Source organism: Lycium barbarum, chromosome 2 (genome assembly GCF_019175385.1).
Source record: "Lycium barbarum isolate Lr01 chromosome 2, ASM1917538v2, whole genome shotgun sequence".
Classification (NCBI taxonomy): Eukaryota; Viridiplantae; Streptophyta; class Magnoliopsida; order Solanales; family Solanaceae; genus Lycium; species Lycium barbarum.
The window spans coordinates 6990054-7006147 of record NC_083338.1 but is presented as its reverse complement, the minus strand read 5'-3'; the positions used below and the strand labels follow the sequence as shown (position 1 = coordinate 7006147).

The window sequence follows — 16094 nt, the reverse complement described above, 5'->3', positions numbered from 1 at the left end:
TTTGACTTCCATGAGACTAAGGCATCACCAAATTTTACAACATAGCCTGTTACTGACTTCCTTGATTCTACACAAGATCCCCAGTCTGAGTCACAATATGTTGTTAGTGTGTTTCCTCCTGAAGATGGCATAAACAACCCAAGGCCAGGTGTGCCCTTTATGTATTTAACTACTCTCAAGGAAACTTCTAAATGAGATTGTTTTGAATCATGCATATATTGACTTAGGATCTGTACAACAAAGGCAAGGTCTGGCCTGGTCATGGTCAGATATAACAGCCTTCCAACAATTCTTTGATAGCATCCTTTGTTTTCAAGCTGCCTGTCATTTACAGAAGTGGTTGGCTGTTGCTTATCATTTTCTGATGCATTTTCACTGATGATAGAGTCATATTTCACAGATGTAAGCTTGTGGTTGAACTCTAAGGGTGTAATGGCTGGTTTACTTCCTGATAGTCCCAACTCAGATACTAGTTCTAAGGAGTATTTCCTTTGACACATGTGGATTCCCTTCTCTGATCTAGAAAATTCTATGCCAAGGAAATATTTCAATTCACCCAAGTCTTTCATTTTGAACTTGGTTTGAAGATCTAACCTGACCTTCTTAATCAAAGATAGGCTGCTACCAGTTACCAAAAGATCATCAACATACACTAACACTAGCAAGATCTCAGTGCCAATTTTTTGAGTAAATAAGGAATAATCATAATGAGATTGTTTAAATCCCAGATCCACCAGTGCTTGTGTAAGCTTAAGATTCCATTGCCTAGGTGCTTGTTTTAGGGCATATAAAGACTTATTAAGTTTGCACACCATTCTACTGCACTCCCCCTGGCTTGAAAAGCCATCTGGCACCTTCATGTTGACATCCTCCATCAGATCCCCTTGCAAAAAAGCATTGTGGACATCCATCTGAAAGATGTACCAGTGAGATGCAGCAGCCAAAGCAACCACTGACCGGACAGTTACCATTTTAGCAACAGGGTTGAAAGTCTCCTTATAGTCTAGGCCTTCTTGTTGAGAATAACCTTTTGCCACAAGCCTGGCTTTAAATCTTTCTACTTCACCAGATGATTTGTACTTAACTCTATACACCCACTTGCACCCAATAGGGACCTTGCCAGTAGGCAACTCAACTAGAGACCAAGTATGATTTTCCTGTAGGGCAGCTATCTCAGCCTTCATGGCATCAACCCATTGGGGTTGGGAACAAGCCTCAGCATAGGATTTTGGTTCTAGTACAGCAGAGTAGGCAGAGAGGGAACATCTATATGCAGGAGTCAAATGTTCATAAGAGACAAAATAAGATAGGGGATAAGCACAGGAGGTAGAAGAGGAGGGATGACCTATGTAATCAGCCATCCAGATGGGAGGTTTAGATGGTTTAGATGATTTTCTGAGTGTAACTAAGGGAGCAAGATTAGGAGAAGGCAAAGGAATAGATAGAGTACTAGATGGACTTCTTGAGGGAGCAGGGATAGGATCAGTGAGATCAGGCATATAAGGAGCAGAATGCTCAGCAGACACAACTGAGTCAGGTAAGAGTGTGTTTGATGGATGAGAAGATGATGGGGAAGATGGTGAGGTGAGAGATGGAGATGGCATAGATGAATAAGGCTCAGTAGGTAAGGTCAAGACTGGAAACAAAGGAGACAAGTGAGAATCAGAGGGAATATCTTTGAAAGGAAAAACATGCTCTTGAAAGACAACATCTCTGCTAACAAAGAACACTTTGGAGATGAGATCATATAGGACATACCCTTTTTGAACAGAAGAATAGCCTAAGTGGACAGCTGGTATAGCTCTGGGACAGAACTTGTTAGATTTTTTGACATTTATAGCAAAAGAAAGACTCCCAAAAACTCTGAGGTGGTGCAAGGAAGGAACTCTGTGAAATAACCTCTCAAAGAGTGACATACCATTTAATAGCACAATAGGCAGTCTGTTAAGAAGGTACACTGCAGTTTCAACACATTTACTCCAGAATTTTAAGGGTACATAGGCCTGAAATCTGATGGCCCTAGCCATATCAAGAATATATCTGTGCCTCCTCTCAATAACTCCATTTTGTTGAGGAGTGTAGACACAGGAACTTTGATGGATTATACCTAAGTCTGTGAACAATCTAGTAACTTGGTCATTGAAGAACTCAGTGCCATTGTCAGACCTGAGGCATTTAATACCACAACTAAACTGATTCTTCACAAATGATACAAAATTCCTCAATACTACAATTGAATCAGCTTTGGTATGCATTAGGAAAATCCAAGTATACCTAGAGTAGTCATCTACTAGTGTCATGAAATATCTTTTACCATCATGAGATGGCACCTTATAGGGACCCCAAACATCAACATGTATAAGATCAAATGCATGAGAGGATGAAGAAGTGCTAATAGGAAAAGGCAGTCTGGTCTGCTTGGCAATAGGGCACACAATGCATATATGATCTTTTGAGAAAGTACACTTCAAACTATCAATCTTTTTAAGAACAGACAGAGGAGCATGTCCTAGTCTCCTATGCCATATAGACAAGTCACTGCAAGACTTAGCTTCTACAGAGTTACAAGTCAAATTTTCATCAGTAGGACATTCAGTTTCCATAGCACTAAAACTATTTTTTGTCTTGTTATGTATACAAGTACTATTAAGCACAGAAGAGATAACAGGTGGAGTAGCAACCTTGACATGATCAGCATCAAAACCAACCTTTAGAATGTATAAACCTTGATCTTCCTTACCAATCCCTATCACCTTTCCATTTGAGAGTGCCTGGAAAATGCAAAAATCAGGAAGGAATGCCACAAGACATTGTAATTATTTGGTTATTTTGGACATAGATAGGAGGTTGAATTTGAAGTCTGGGATATATAGAACATCTTTTATGGATTTATCCTTAAAAATAGAGGCAACTCCTGTGTGAGTGATAGAAACTTGACCACCATTTGGTAAGTTGACTTTATTTTTATGCATATCTGATAGTTTTTCCCAAGTACTTAGTAAACTTAGATTGTGTACCATATGGTTTGAAGCCCCAGTATCCACAATCCATGTATTGTTTACAGATTTAGACAAGCAGGCAACAATATTACCTGCTGCTCCAACTGAGGCAGAGTGTGCATTAGAGTCCACTTTTGTGTCCTTGTTCAGCATCTGTAGGATTTGATTATACTGATCCTGAGTAAAGAATGGTTCCATGGTTGTGTGGAAGGACCAGCTCTATCCTGCATAGCAGAGGATGATGATTGGCCTGTACTTGCCACATTGTTGGCATAAGAGTGAACAGTAGCTCCTTTCTTCTTGTACTTAAAGTCAGATGAATAACCATGCAGTTTGTAGCATGTGTCCCTTGTATGTCCTTTAAAGTTGCAAAAATCACAAATGAGTGAGGGCTTATTGTGATACATTTGATTGTTTTGGTTTCCAAAGTTGTTTCTAGGCCTGTAACCACCATTAGTTGGCCCATTCTGTGATCTGTTATAACCTCCAGTATTCACACCAGCAGAAATTCTCTGGCTATTGTTCATGTAAGCCTGGTTCCTGTTACTCATAAGAGCAATTGACTCATGTTGCTCAGAATGAACAACAGAGTTGCTAATACTGTTTCTTCTTTGGCTTTCAACATTAACTATCATTGCATATGCTTGGTTTACATTTGGCAAAGGTACAGTCATCAACATTTGACTCTTAGCATGATCATAGGATTAATTCAATCCCATTAGGAACTGCCACAGTCTTTGTAGGTGAAAATGCTCTTTGTATTGTTTTGACTCAGGGCAGGGACATGAAGGTAGTGGAATTAAGGCTTGAAACTCATCCCAGAGTTCTCTAAGCCTTGAAAAATACACAGATATAGATGAGGTTCCCTGAGTTAAGGTAGTAATCTCCTTGTGTAGGTAAAAGGCCCGAGAAGCATTTACTTTATCAAATCTTTCCCTAAAATCTTCCCAAAGTTTGTGAGCACTAGAAGAGTGAATCACAGTGCTAATTAGATCTTTTGACACTGTATTCATAATCCAAGCTAGAACTATAGCATTACATCTATCCCACAAATCATGGAAATTTGATTCATAGTTTTCTTTCATACATGTACCTAACACAAATCCTAATTTGTTTTTACCACGCAGAACAAGCATCCATGATTTACTCCATAGAGAATAGTTTTCTGTGCCTTGAAGCTGTACTGAAATGAGTACTGAACCTTGTGTATCTGACGAATGAATGTAGAGAGGATGATTGTGGTGAACTTCATCAATTCGTTGTGAGTTTCCATTTGCGTGAGTTGCATTTACTGTCTCCGTAGCAGTTTGTTCACCATTGAGAGATGATTCAGTCCTTGCTGATTTGTCATGTTGAATCTAGATCAAATTTTGATGACCTAGATTTTGCGACAACTTCTACAGAATGAACTGAATGATTATTTCACCTTAATCACTTGTAACTTCACTTCCAAACTTGAATACACACACAAATACAACTGAATCGTAAGTTTAATGGCTTAAGAACAGTGGATTTCAAATTTGAACAATTTGATAGTTTGAGGAACCAAATCAGAATTAATTTGAGAAATTGAATTAGCTGAGCTTTAGGATCTACACTCAAAGCTCTGATACCATGTTAAAAGCTCAGCCATGAACTGTTAAGGAGAAAAATAGGAAGAAGAAACAGTTCTGAAGAAAATGGAGAAGAAGAGAACACATTTTATTCATTTAACGCATTCTCAGAATTGAGAGAAGTGTTATGTGGATTACAAGATATTTCTAGCTCTATATACTAACTACACTGATTTGGTTGAGATCAGATCCCACTAACTAATTACAGCTGTCATTCTAACTACTTGTTAATTGCCTAACTAACTCACTAACCTCCTTTAAGTTATATCCACATTGGACCTGTAGGACCCCTCTTCTTCAGTTGGAAAATCAGATCTGAAGAATAAGGAAAATGAAGGTAAAATTCTGCCTTAAGGCAGGGGTTTGCCTACGAAATTCTGCCTTGAATCCAAGTTCTATCTGACGATTTTTTTTTAAATTTTTGACTGAGCGGGGGTTCGAACCCGGAACCTAGGATAGGCGAAGGGAAAAAAAATTAAAGACCAACAATTTGAGGGGCAAAAATTAAAGACCAGTGCATTTGAATGGCACTCCGCACAAAAAAATGGTTTTAAAATGGATTTTGATTAAACTGATTAAAATTTAATTCATTATTAAATTATTTTGTGTCCAACTCATAATCTAGGCAAATTAGACTGATCACTAATGTTTGAGCCACATTTGACAACCTTAATTAAAAGAGAAAAGAAGAAAAATTAAATATACTCATTCCGGTCCAAAATAATTGAGGTTTTAGTCTCTACAAACTGGTTCAAAATAATTGATGTTTTACAAAACCAAGAAAGTATTTAGTTTTCTTTTCCAAACTTGCCCTTGACACATTCACGTATCCCCATTATAACTATGTCAACCTAAAAGGAAAAGAAAATCATAATTAAAGGTATTTTAGTCAAAACCCTTCCTAATTTTAGGAGTTAGTGCATTCTTTAATTTATATGCCGAAACTTAAAACCTTGGACTGGAGGGAGTATTAATTAAATTAGAAGATGATTCTTAAAGTGCCTATTAAGGGGAGTTGCGTTTGTTAAGAATATTTATCCTCTAACAGATTCCTACAGATTTTATAAATACCTGCCTTTTTGCCCCATAAACTTAAACAGTACAACTTATCAGATTTGCCTAATAAATTACCTCTCTTCTTCTCAAAATATTCACATCCTTGTTCTCGAAAGAAATTCAATTTATTGTTGCCTTTGTAAATTATTGAAAAGTTCTGCCACAAAACTCATGTAATAAGGGTTTTAAATTCTTTTAGGACAAGCATTGCTCTATCAACCCCCCCCCCCCCCCCCCCCCCCCTTTTTTTTTTTTTAAGAAATTACCAAAAGTCTACTTTCCCCAAAATTTAATCTATTAGTGTACTTAATATGTTACATACAATTTCTAATATTCTCATACAATCATATTCTATGTTACTCAGATTTTTTAAAAATATCGACATGTCATCTAAAAATAACATTTTTGAAAATCAAACACAAAGGACGATAAAAAATTTAAGAATTCAAGCAATATAGACAACACCTAGTTTAGGTACTCCATGCGCTGACTTAATTTGACATAGTCAACTGAATCACGTATTGTCCATGTGCTCAATGTCATTTAATGCACTTGACAAATGACAACTGGTCATAGTTCTCAAATATGACCAATGTGAATATTTTCTCAGCTCATATGATTATATTGTTGATGTTTACTAGCTTTATCCTAAAATCAGTACTTATAATAAACTTATTTAATTCTAACTGTGATAGTTCTAGTAGTGTTTGAATTTAACTTATTATATACATTCACAGTATAAAAGCGGATACTCAACACCAATTGAAACAACAAAAAGAAAATATATAGTGCAAAACAAATTAGATAGTAAAGTCCTTATTGGACTTGCTATTTCAGCATAAACATGTCTTATTTGGAATTGCTATTTCAGCACATATTACATTTACACAAAAACAAACAAGAGACAAAAATCACACTTCAAGATCATATCAAACTTTGACAATCTCTCTGTCTCTTTGGGACATAAACACAACACAAGAACATGTATAAATTATATTAAAGCACTCTTGGTGAAAATTTACTTAACTAATTAACCCTCCGGCAATTTGTCCTAATCTCTCCATTAGTACCAGTTAACGGACTAATATTTCCCAATTTAATCATCGAGCTAGCAAAATCAGTAAAGAACTGAGTCTGGCTACTCGCGTAACGATTCACTATGGCAATTGTATCAGATCCAGGTGAAGAAAACAATTCTTGATCAGTTTGAAGTAGCCCTTCTTGGTTTTGAAGATTTGTGAAATAGTTATTATCAAAATTATCAGGAGTTGATCGATCAAGATTTGTAAAAGTAGCACCATTATTTCCACCTTGTGGGCAAATTCCTTGTAGTGTTGGTAAGAAAGTTGAGTTTATGGTAGGATCAGGGCTACCACTGCTACTGAAGTTGAAAAGTCTTTGCTCAAATGTGCCACATCTTGCTCTTCCAAATGTATGTGCACCTACACAATATAAAACGAATATTTACACAATCAGATCACTTAAAAGGTGATTAATTATGGTAAATTCCATATACAATCAAACTTTTTCATAATATATTTCACTATAACGGTCGAGTTTCTTTTTTAAACTGATTTTTTATGTTATGTGATATTATATGTACTCCTTAACAATATTTTGCTAAAACAATTAAAAAAAAATTCTAGATAAACGATGTTGTTATAAAGAAGTTTAACTGTAATAAACATTGATTGGTAAGTTTGGATAAATGGTAACTTGCTATAAAATATTAAATTATACTAATGATACAAAGTGTATATAACTTAAATCCATATAAAAATATATTGCTAATGCTAAATCAAGCAATTATGTTTCAATCTCAAATTAACCTAAGGACTAGTTCTATGAACCATTTATATCACTTCCGTTCAAAATCTAGTAGTCGTCATAGTTAGATTAGTTATCTACAAGAAAAACTGAAACTAACTGTGAACTTCGTCAGTAATCTGTCCTAAATTACTCGTAGCTAATATAATTTTTTGATAATCTGTCGCTAATTCATCGCTAAATAGGATTAGCAAACGGCAAAGGTTTTCCACCCTTATCCTGAGGTCCCGATTTGAACTCTGAGGGTGTAATCCAATGAAAGAGCTCATAATGAACTTTCTAGAGTGTGAATTCGGATTGGCCGGGCTAGTAGATCCGGACTTCGGATTCTTAAAGAAAAAAAGAAAATGATATTCTCTCTTTCTCAGTTAATTAGTACCTGATAGAGCAACAATATCAGTAGAATCCATATCCTTGTTATCGAATTGTTGTCTAATTTGGTCAAGGCTTTCAAATGGACTTGGGATATCAGTAAGAGCTCCACTTCTGTTTGCTGTTAAGCTATCTCTTCTACCTAAAAGAACTTGCCATGATGGACCTCCAACCTGAAAATATAATTAGATTTAATTTAGAATCCTCAATTTATATATTTATTGGAAGTGTAATGATAATTTATACATATTTAATGAATTTCTTAAGATAAATATAGGCTTTAGAATACAATAAGTGGATTCAAATGAACTCGTAATTTGTATTCTATCTTTGCCCTGCTAAGGGTTGCGGTGAAATGGATAAGATCCCTCCACCCTTAATCAGATGTCTCGGGTTCGAGCTCTATAATGAAAAAAGGTTCCTTGACTAGAGAGCTTGTTTCCCTTTAAGAGGTCTTAGATCCAGGATTTTTAATTCGCTGGATCTGGACCACAATCTTTTTTGCTTATTATGTTCTCAATAGATTATTTATACATATTAAATAAAATTTTCAATACAAAGTAATTACGGGATTTGGGCGAAAGCTAATAAATTATGTCGAATTCGTAACGATAGCGATCGCTTCACCTCTGGTCGAGACACCAAAACAAATATGTATAAATAATCAATCTGAATTAGTTGAGACACCAAAACGGATATCAAACACCAGACAAGGGACAAAAAGAAAATTAGAGAATGCAACATTTGTGAGTACTTACCAAGGCAACTCCAATTTCAGATGCAAGGGCTAAAATATCAGCACAAGATACAACACCAGGGCAAACATTTTCTAATGCTGTTTTAATATCATCCACAATATCAAATCCTCCAGCACCTACATTTGCAGGTGCAGCTTTCTCACTTTCAATCCCTGTTGCATTATCTAGCAAAAGGGATCCATCACAACCCTATACAAAATTAAATACCATCAATTATTTGAGTTAGGATGCATTAACGATGTAAAATATATTTACACAAATAGGTTGTTATAAGGTAAAAATTACAGGTTAAAGATCCATGATAAACAATAAATTTGTGATTTCCTAATGGATTTAAGTTATACACACCAATAGCGTAAATACATTTTGTACTATTAGTGTGTGAAACTTAAACTCCATAAAATAATTTATTTTTGTGAACTGACACTGAGAATGCAAAAAATTTCAAGGTTAGACCTATAGGATGCAATAACAAGTAAGTCTACATATCACGCTTGATATGATAACCTGGAAAATAGAGTAATAACCTGATTTAACCGGTTAAATTGTAGTAACAGTATAAAAATTCTTTACACTACCAATACATATGACTTAAGTCCTTAATTAAAGTGGTGACTAATCTTCATGTTAAACAATACTACGAATGTAAAAATATTTTACACCATCAATTTATATAACTTAGATACGCAAGTTAATGCAGTAAGACACATAAACATGCATGAAAACATAAGTTAAAAAGAAACAATACTAATAGCCTGTTTGGCCAAGCTTATTTTTCCCCAAAAGTACTTATTTTTTCAATAAGTGCTTATTTTAAAAAAAGTGAGGTGTTTGGCCAAACTTTTAGGAGAAAATAAGTGCTTTTGAGGAGTAGCAGAAACAGGTTTTCAGAAGCTAAAAAAAATAGCTTTTGCCCAAAAGCACTTTTTTGAAAAGTACTTTTGAGAAAAATACACATAGAAGCACTTTTTAAAAGTTTGGCCAAACACTAATTGCTACTCAAAAATATTTTTTAAATTAATTGGCCAAACACAAACTGCTTTTAGCCAAAAATACTTTTTTGATAAACTGTTTTTAGAAGCTTGGCCAAACAGGCTATAAGAAAACGCGAACTTCTAACGGAATCCATCAAAAATTGGATTGTCCAAAACGTTCTCAATCAACTTGCGTTCTGAGGGAAAGGTTTGTTAGAAATTCACATTTTTTAAATAATGATATTCAGTGAATCATTACGTTAACGAAGCAATCGTGGAAATGAAGGCGAATAATTTTGGCACCAGCTCGAACATCTGTACTTTGAGCTTGCACCATGACACCACGCACAATATCTGTAACATTAGGACAAGTGGTAGCATAAAATGTAGCACTTAATTGAGCATTTGATGATCCAAAAACTGAAACCAAGAAGAGAACTACAACAATAAATCTTAAAAAAGACATAATCGCTAAGTGATGACAACTTTTTTTTTAATTTCTTGTTTTCAAGAATATGCAAGAAGTTAAGTTGCTATATTTTAGATGTTCATTTTAGGTTGTTATTTATAGAATATGGAAGTATAATACTATCATTATCAAAATAATTATTATAAAGATAACAGGGAGACAACGGCAAATATTAGCCACCAGTATGACTATTCTAAGAAAAAGAGTGAAGAAAATTATTGATTAGATTTTCTTTTCAAGTTAGTTGAGAATTTTCAATTTTTGCATTCAATTAAAATCTTCTAGTATAAGGTTGGGCCATATGGTAGACAAGTCCAAAGAATTTAATTGGCACCAACTTGTGATTTGCATGGACCAAAGACTTGTGAAGTGGGATTTAATTGTGTACAATAGAAAGTGGAATAATAAATTCTTGATTTAGATGGATTGATGTGTTTTCAAGAAAATATTGTTCACGTTGTTTGGCATGCATATTACATTGTCGGTAGAATTTTTTTTTGAAATGTCAATATCACTTACTCTCCCTCTGTGATAATTAGTGCAGCTACGCGAAGCAGCTTGAATGATGCATCTTAGATGATTGAAGATTATTGGTTGAAAAAATCACTAGTTTAGGCTCTAACACAAATAACATAGGACACGTAGAATCTTATATGAATTAACAATTGATTAACGATCATCTTGGTAGAGTGATTCTGATGGTGAAGTTGTACCATGAGGAGAGTATGAAAAGAAACTTGAACTTAATTAAAATCTTAAGCTCCAAGGCTCCTAGGCAGTAGTAGGTAATCCTGCCAGAATTAGTCGGGTCACCCCACGTATGGCCCGGGTTGGCTCTAACCCGAACCGGAACGGCCCGATTGTGCCAGGGGAGTGCTAAGTAATACTACCCATTGGGTAGTGAAATTGAACGTAAATGTAACCTCAAAAGCAGTGGAAGGAACCAATATTTAGAGGCATATGTATAAATCTTCCTAAAATTTAACTTCATATGACTTAAGGTGCAATTAGTCAAACTTAGTTGATTAAAATAGTATGATTAAGACAAGATAAATTCGTTTTATTTTACCATCTCAATTAGGTATACTGACTTTAAGTGAAACAAGTCAAATTTAGGTTGATTACAGGATCTCATTATGATTAAGACAAGATAAATTCCTTTTGATTTTACCGTATATCAAAATAGGTATTATTAATTAAGGGACTTATGTTGACTCCAAAGTAAGTAAAAACTCAAATTTCGAAATGGAATTTTCTGACAGAATCCATCAAAAATTATTTTTTATTAGAAATATTCTGTCGAAAATCTCATATTTCTAACTCTTAGGAGTATTTATACTCGTTACTACACAGTGTAAAATTCCTTACTATAGTGATATCAGCTGCTCCTCTTGGCCGTGGTTTTTCCCTTATTCAGAAGGGTTTCCACGTAAAATCTTGGTGTCATTATTGCTGCATTTTATTCTTGTTGATTTAACCATAACTTAGTGTTCCGCGTTTATCACTAATACCGTGAATATTATTTTTACGGGTCTATTTTATTCCCAACAAGTGGTATCAGAGCCAAGGTTCTGTCTGAGTATGCTCTGTGGTTGCAGCACAGTCTGAACTTCCACATCAGAAAAGAATTACTTTGGTATTCGAATAAAATAGTATTTGTATTTGTGATAAATGATGGAAGCCAACACTAGTAGAATGGTTACTTTGAGTGGCGTAAATTATGTCATTTGGAAGGGCAAAATGGAAGATTTGCTCTATGTCAAGAATTTTCATGAACCTGTCTTTGGAAATAAAAAGCCTGATAATAAATCAGATGAAGAGTGGAATTTGTTGCATCGGCAGGTTTGCGGCTTTATTAGACAGTGGGTTGACGATAATGTGTTGAACCATATTTCTGGAGAGACACATGCTCGGACCCTATGGGAGCATCTTGAAAGTTTGTATGCTCGAAAAACTGGTAACAACAAAATGTTTCTGATAAAGCAAATGCTGGGTTTAAAATACCACGATGGTTCCGCAATGACAGATCATCTGAATATTTTTCAGGGGATCATGAACCAGTTATCTGCTATGGGCATTAATTTTGATGAAGAAATTCAAGGCCTTTTTCTACTTGGTTCCCTACCAGATTCTTGGGAAATTATTAGAACTTCATTATCAAATTCTGCTCCGGATGGTGTGATCTCTATGGATCTTGCCAAGAGCAGTCTTTTAAATGAAGAGATGAGAAGAAAATCTCAAGGTTCCTCCTCATCAGATGTCTTGGTGACTGACACTAGGAGGAGAGACAAGAATCGTGGTTCTCAAAATAGAGAAGCTCATAGAAGCAAATCCAGAAGCAGACTTAAAGATATTGACTGCTATCATTGCGGGAAGAAAGGGCACACAAAAAAGTTCTGCCGGATTTTGAAAAAAGAGAATAGAGAAAAGGAGGAAAAGAAAGAAGATGGCAATCGTGTTGCCGCTATCACTACAGAAGATCTTGTTACTGTCCTTGATGCGGATCTGATAAATATTGCTTGTGATGAGTCAAGCTGGGTTGTGGACAGTGGTGCCACATCTCATGTGACATCAAGGAAGGAATTTTTCTCATCCTATACTCCGGGTGACTTTGGAACTTTGAGTATGGGTAATGAGACTGTATCTAGGGTGGCTGGTGTTGGAACGATTTGTTTGAAAACTAGTATTGGAACTAAACTAGTTTTAAACAATGTAAAGCATGCACCTGATGTTCGTTTGCACTTAATCTCTGTTGGTGTTTTGGATGATGAGGGATATGTCAGTACCAATGGTGTTGGAAAGTGGAAGCTTACTAAAGGTTCCATGATTGTGGCTCGTGGCGAAAAGCGTCGTGGTCTATACTGGACTACGGCCTCTACCTGTGTTGATATGGTGAATGCAGTTGAGAGCAATAGCTCTTCAACGTTATGGCATAAGAGGCTTAGCCACATTAGCGAGAAAGGACTAAATGTTCTGGCCAAAAAGAAATTATTGTCAAATTTCGAAAGTGCTAAATTAGAAAAGTGTGAGCACTGCTTGGCTGGAAAACAAAATAGAGTTTCTTTCAAGTCTCATCCTCCTTCAAGAAAGACAGAGTTGCTTGAGTTGGTGCATTCAGATTTATGTGGTCCAATGAAGACAAGGACTTTGGGTGGTGCACTTTATTTTGCTACCTTTATTGATGATTGCTCAAGGAAACTTTGGGTCTACGTCTTAAAGACTAAAGACCAAGTGTTGGGTGTCTTTAAGCAGTTTCAGGCCTTAGTTGAAAGAGAAACTGGAAAGAAGCTGAAGTATATTCGTACTGATAACGGTGGTGAATATTGTGGACTGTTTGACGAATACTGCAAGCAACAGGGTATCAGACACCAGAAGACTCCTCCTAAGACTCCTCAGCTTAATGGTTTAGCAGAGAGGATGAACAGGACCTTGATGGAAAGAGTCAGATGTTTGCTTTCTGAAGCAAAGCTGCCGAATTCCTTTTGGGGTGAGGCTTTATTGACCGCTGCACATGTTATTAATCTATCCCCTGCGGTTGCTTTGCAAAGTGATGTTCCAAACAGAGTTTGGTATGGAAAGGATGTTTCCTATGACCACTTGAAAGTGTTTGGTTGTAAAGCTTTTGTACATGTGCCTAAAGATGAAAGGTCGAAATTAACTGCCAAGACAAGGCAGTGCATCTTCATTGGTTATGGCCTTGATGAGTTTGGTTACAGGCTATATGATCCAATTGAGAAGAAGGTTGTGAGAAGCCGTGATGTTATCTTCATGGAGGATCAAACCATTGAAGATATTAACAAAGCGGAGAAGATAAAATCTTCAAGTTCTGAAGGTTTAGTTAATCTTGATCAAGTTCCTCATACAAATGCTGATGAAGTTGGTGGGCCCGATGACGATGGTGATGCCCAGAATCATGTTCCAGATCAGCATGTTGATGATGATAACGATGCTGCTATTGATGAAGTAGATGCTCCTACTCATGAAGTCATGGATGAGCCAGATACACCACTTAGAAGGTCTACTAGACAGCATGTTCCTTCTTCCCGTTATTCACCTAATGAGTATGTATTACTCACTGATGGGGGAGAACCTGAATGTTATGAGGAGGCCATGGAAGATGAGCACAAGGATCAATGGATTGAAGCCATGCAAGATGAGATGAAATCTCTGCGTGAGAACCATACTTATGAGTTGGTGAACTTGCCTAAGGGCATGAGAGCTTTGAAGAACAAATGGGTGTTCAAAGTTAAAGCCGAAGAACACAGCTTGAAGCCCAGATACAAAGCTAGATTGGTTGTTAAGGGATTTGGTCAAAGGAAAGGTATTGACTTTGACGAAATATTTTCTCCTGTCGTGAAAATGTCCTCCATTCGGACAGTTCTTGGTTTGACTGCTAGTCTTGATTTGGAGATTGAGCAGATGGATGTGAAGACTGCTTTTCTTCATGGTGACTTAGAAGAGGAGATTTATATGGAACAACCTGAAGGCTTCAAGGCAAAAGGTAAAGAAAATCTTGTATGCAAACTCAAGAAGAGTCTCTATGGATTGAAGCAAGCTCCCAGACAGTGGTACAAGAAGTTTGAGTCTGTTATGGGGAAGCAAGGCTACAAGAAGACTTCTTCAGATCACTGTGTGTTTGTACAAAGATTTTCTGATGGTGACTTTATCATCCTTCTGCTATATGTGGATGATATGTTGATTGTAGGCAAAAATGCTTCCAGGATTGACGAGTTGAAGAAACAGTTGAGTAAGTCTTTTGCAATGAAAGACTTGGGTCATGCTAAGCAGATTTTGGGCATGAGAATTACTCGTTCGAGAGATGAAAAGAAGCTTTATTTGTCGCAGAAAAAGTACATAGAACGTGTACTAGAGCGCTTCAATATGAAGAGTGCTAAGTGGGTTAGCACACCTCTTCCTGGTCATCTGAAATTGAGCAAAAAGATGTGTCCTACAACAACAGAGGAAAAACAGAGAATGGCCAAGATTCCTTATTCCTCTGCCGTCGGAAGTTTAATGTATGCAATGGTATGCACTCGACCAGATATTGCTCATGCAGTCGGTGTTGTTAGCAGATTTCTCGAAAATCCAGGGAAAGAGCATTGGGAAGCTGTGAAGTGGATACTCAGGTATCTAAGAGGAGGATCAGATGAATGCTTGTGTTTTGGAGGATCAAATCCAATTTTGAAGGGCTATACAGATTCTGATATGGCAGGTGACCTTGATAACAGAAAATCCACTACTGGATATTTGTTTACTTTTTCAGGGGGAGCTATATCATGGCAGTCAAAGTTGCAGAAGTGTGTTGCACTATCTACAACGGAAGCGGAGTATATTGCGGCTACTGAAGCTGGCAAAGAGATGATATGGCTCAAGAGATTCCTTCAAGAACTTGGATTGCAGCAAATGGAGTATGTTGTCTATTGTGACAGTCAGAGTGCAATAGACTTGAGCAAGAACTCCATGTACCATGCGAGAACAAAACACATCGATGTCAGATATCATTGGATTCGTGAGCAATTGGAAAGCGAATTGTTCCAAGTCAAGAAGATTCACATGAATGAAAATCCTGCAGATATGCTGACCAAGGCGGTACCGAGAGACAAGTTCGAATCGTGCAAAGAACTTGTCGGCATGCACTCAAATTAGAAGCCAGTGTACCCTCCTTCAGGTGAATGGGACTGGAGGGGGATATTTGTGGGGTCCAGTCCCCTATCCCATATTTTAAGAAAGGAAGATTTTTCTTCCTTTGACAAATTATACATTGGCAATAATTGTGGACTTGGCTAACAAGCCAATTTCTTTGTTCACATTTTCATGATGTAAGCGCTTACCTCACCATAGGAAATTCATTCCTATAAATAGGCAGCTTATGGTTCATTTGTAACACACCAAAATCTCAGACAATACATCTGAGTGAGACCAAAAGTGAGGTATTCCATAGACTGTAAGAAAATAGTCTGTGAAGAAAAATAGAGTGTAAGTGATATTGTAGTAAGGTGGGAAAATCAAAAGAGTGTTTTTCTTTT

At 36.5% G+C, this 16094-nt stretch overlaps 1 protein-coding gene across 1 annotated transcript; it reads right to left on the bottom strand.

Annotated features, from left to right (window-relative positions):
• Positions 1-6468: 6468 nt before the first annotated feature.
• Positions 6469-10149, bottom strand: LOC132626013 (lignin-forming anionic peroxidase-like). Its single transcript, XM_060340715.1, has 4 exons — positions 9859-10149; positions 8626-8814; positions 7875-8040; positions 6469-7110 (listed from the first exon to the last, which is right to left on the bottom strand). The coding sequence occupies exons 1-4, from the start codon at positions 10063-10065 to the stop codon at positions 6695-6697; spliced, it is 978 nt and encodes a 325-aa protein (XP_060196698.1). The 5' UTR covers positions 10066-10149; the 3' UTR covers positions 6469-6694.
• Between the last annotated feature and the right edge of the window lie 5945 nt (positions 10150-16094).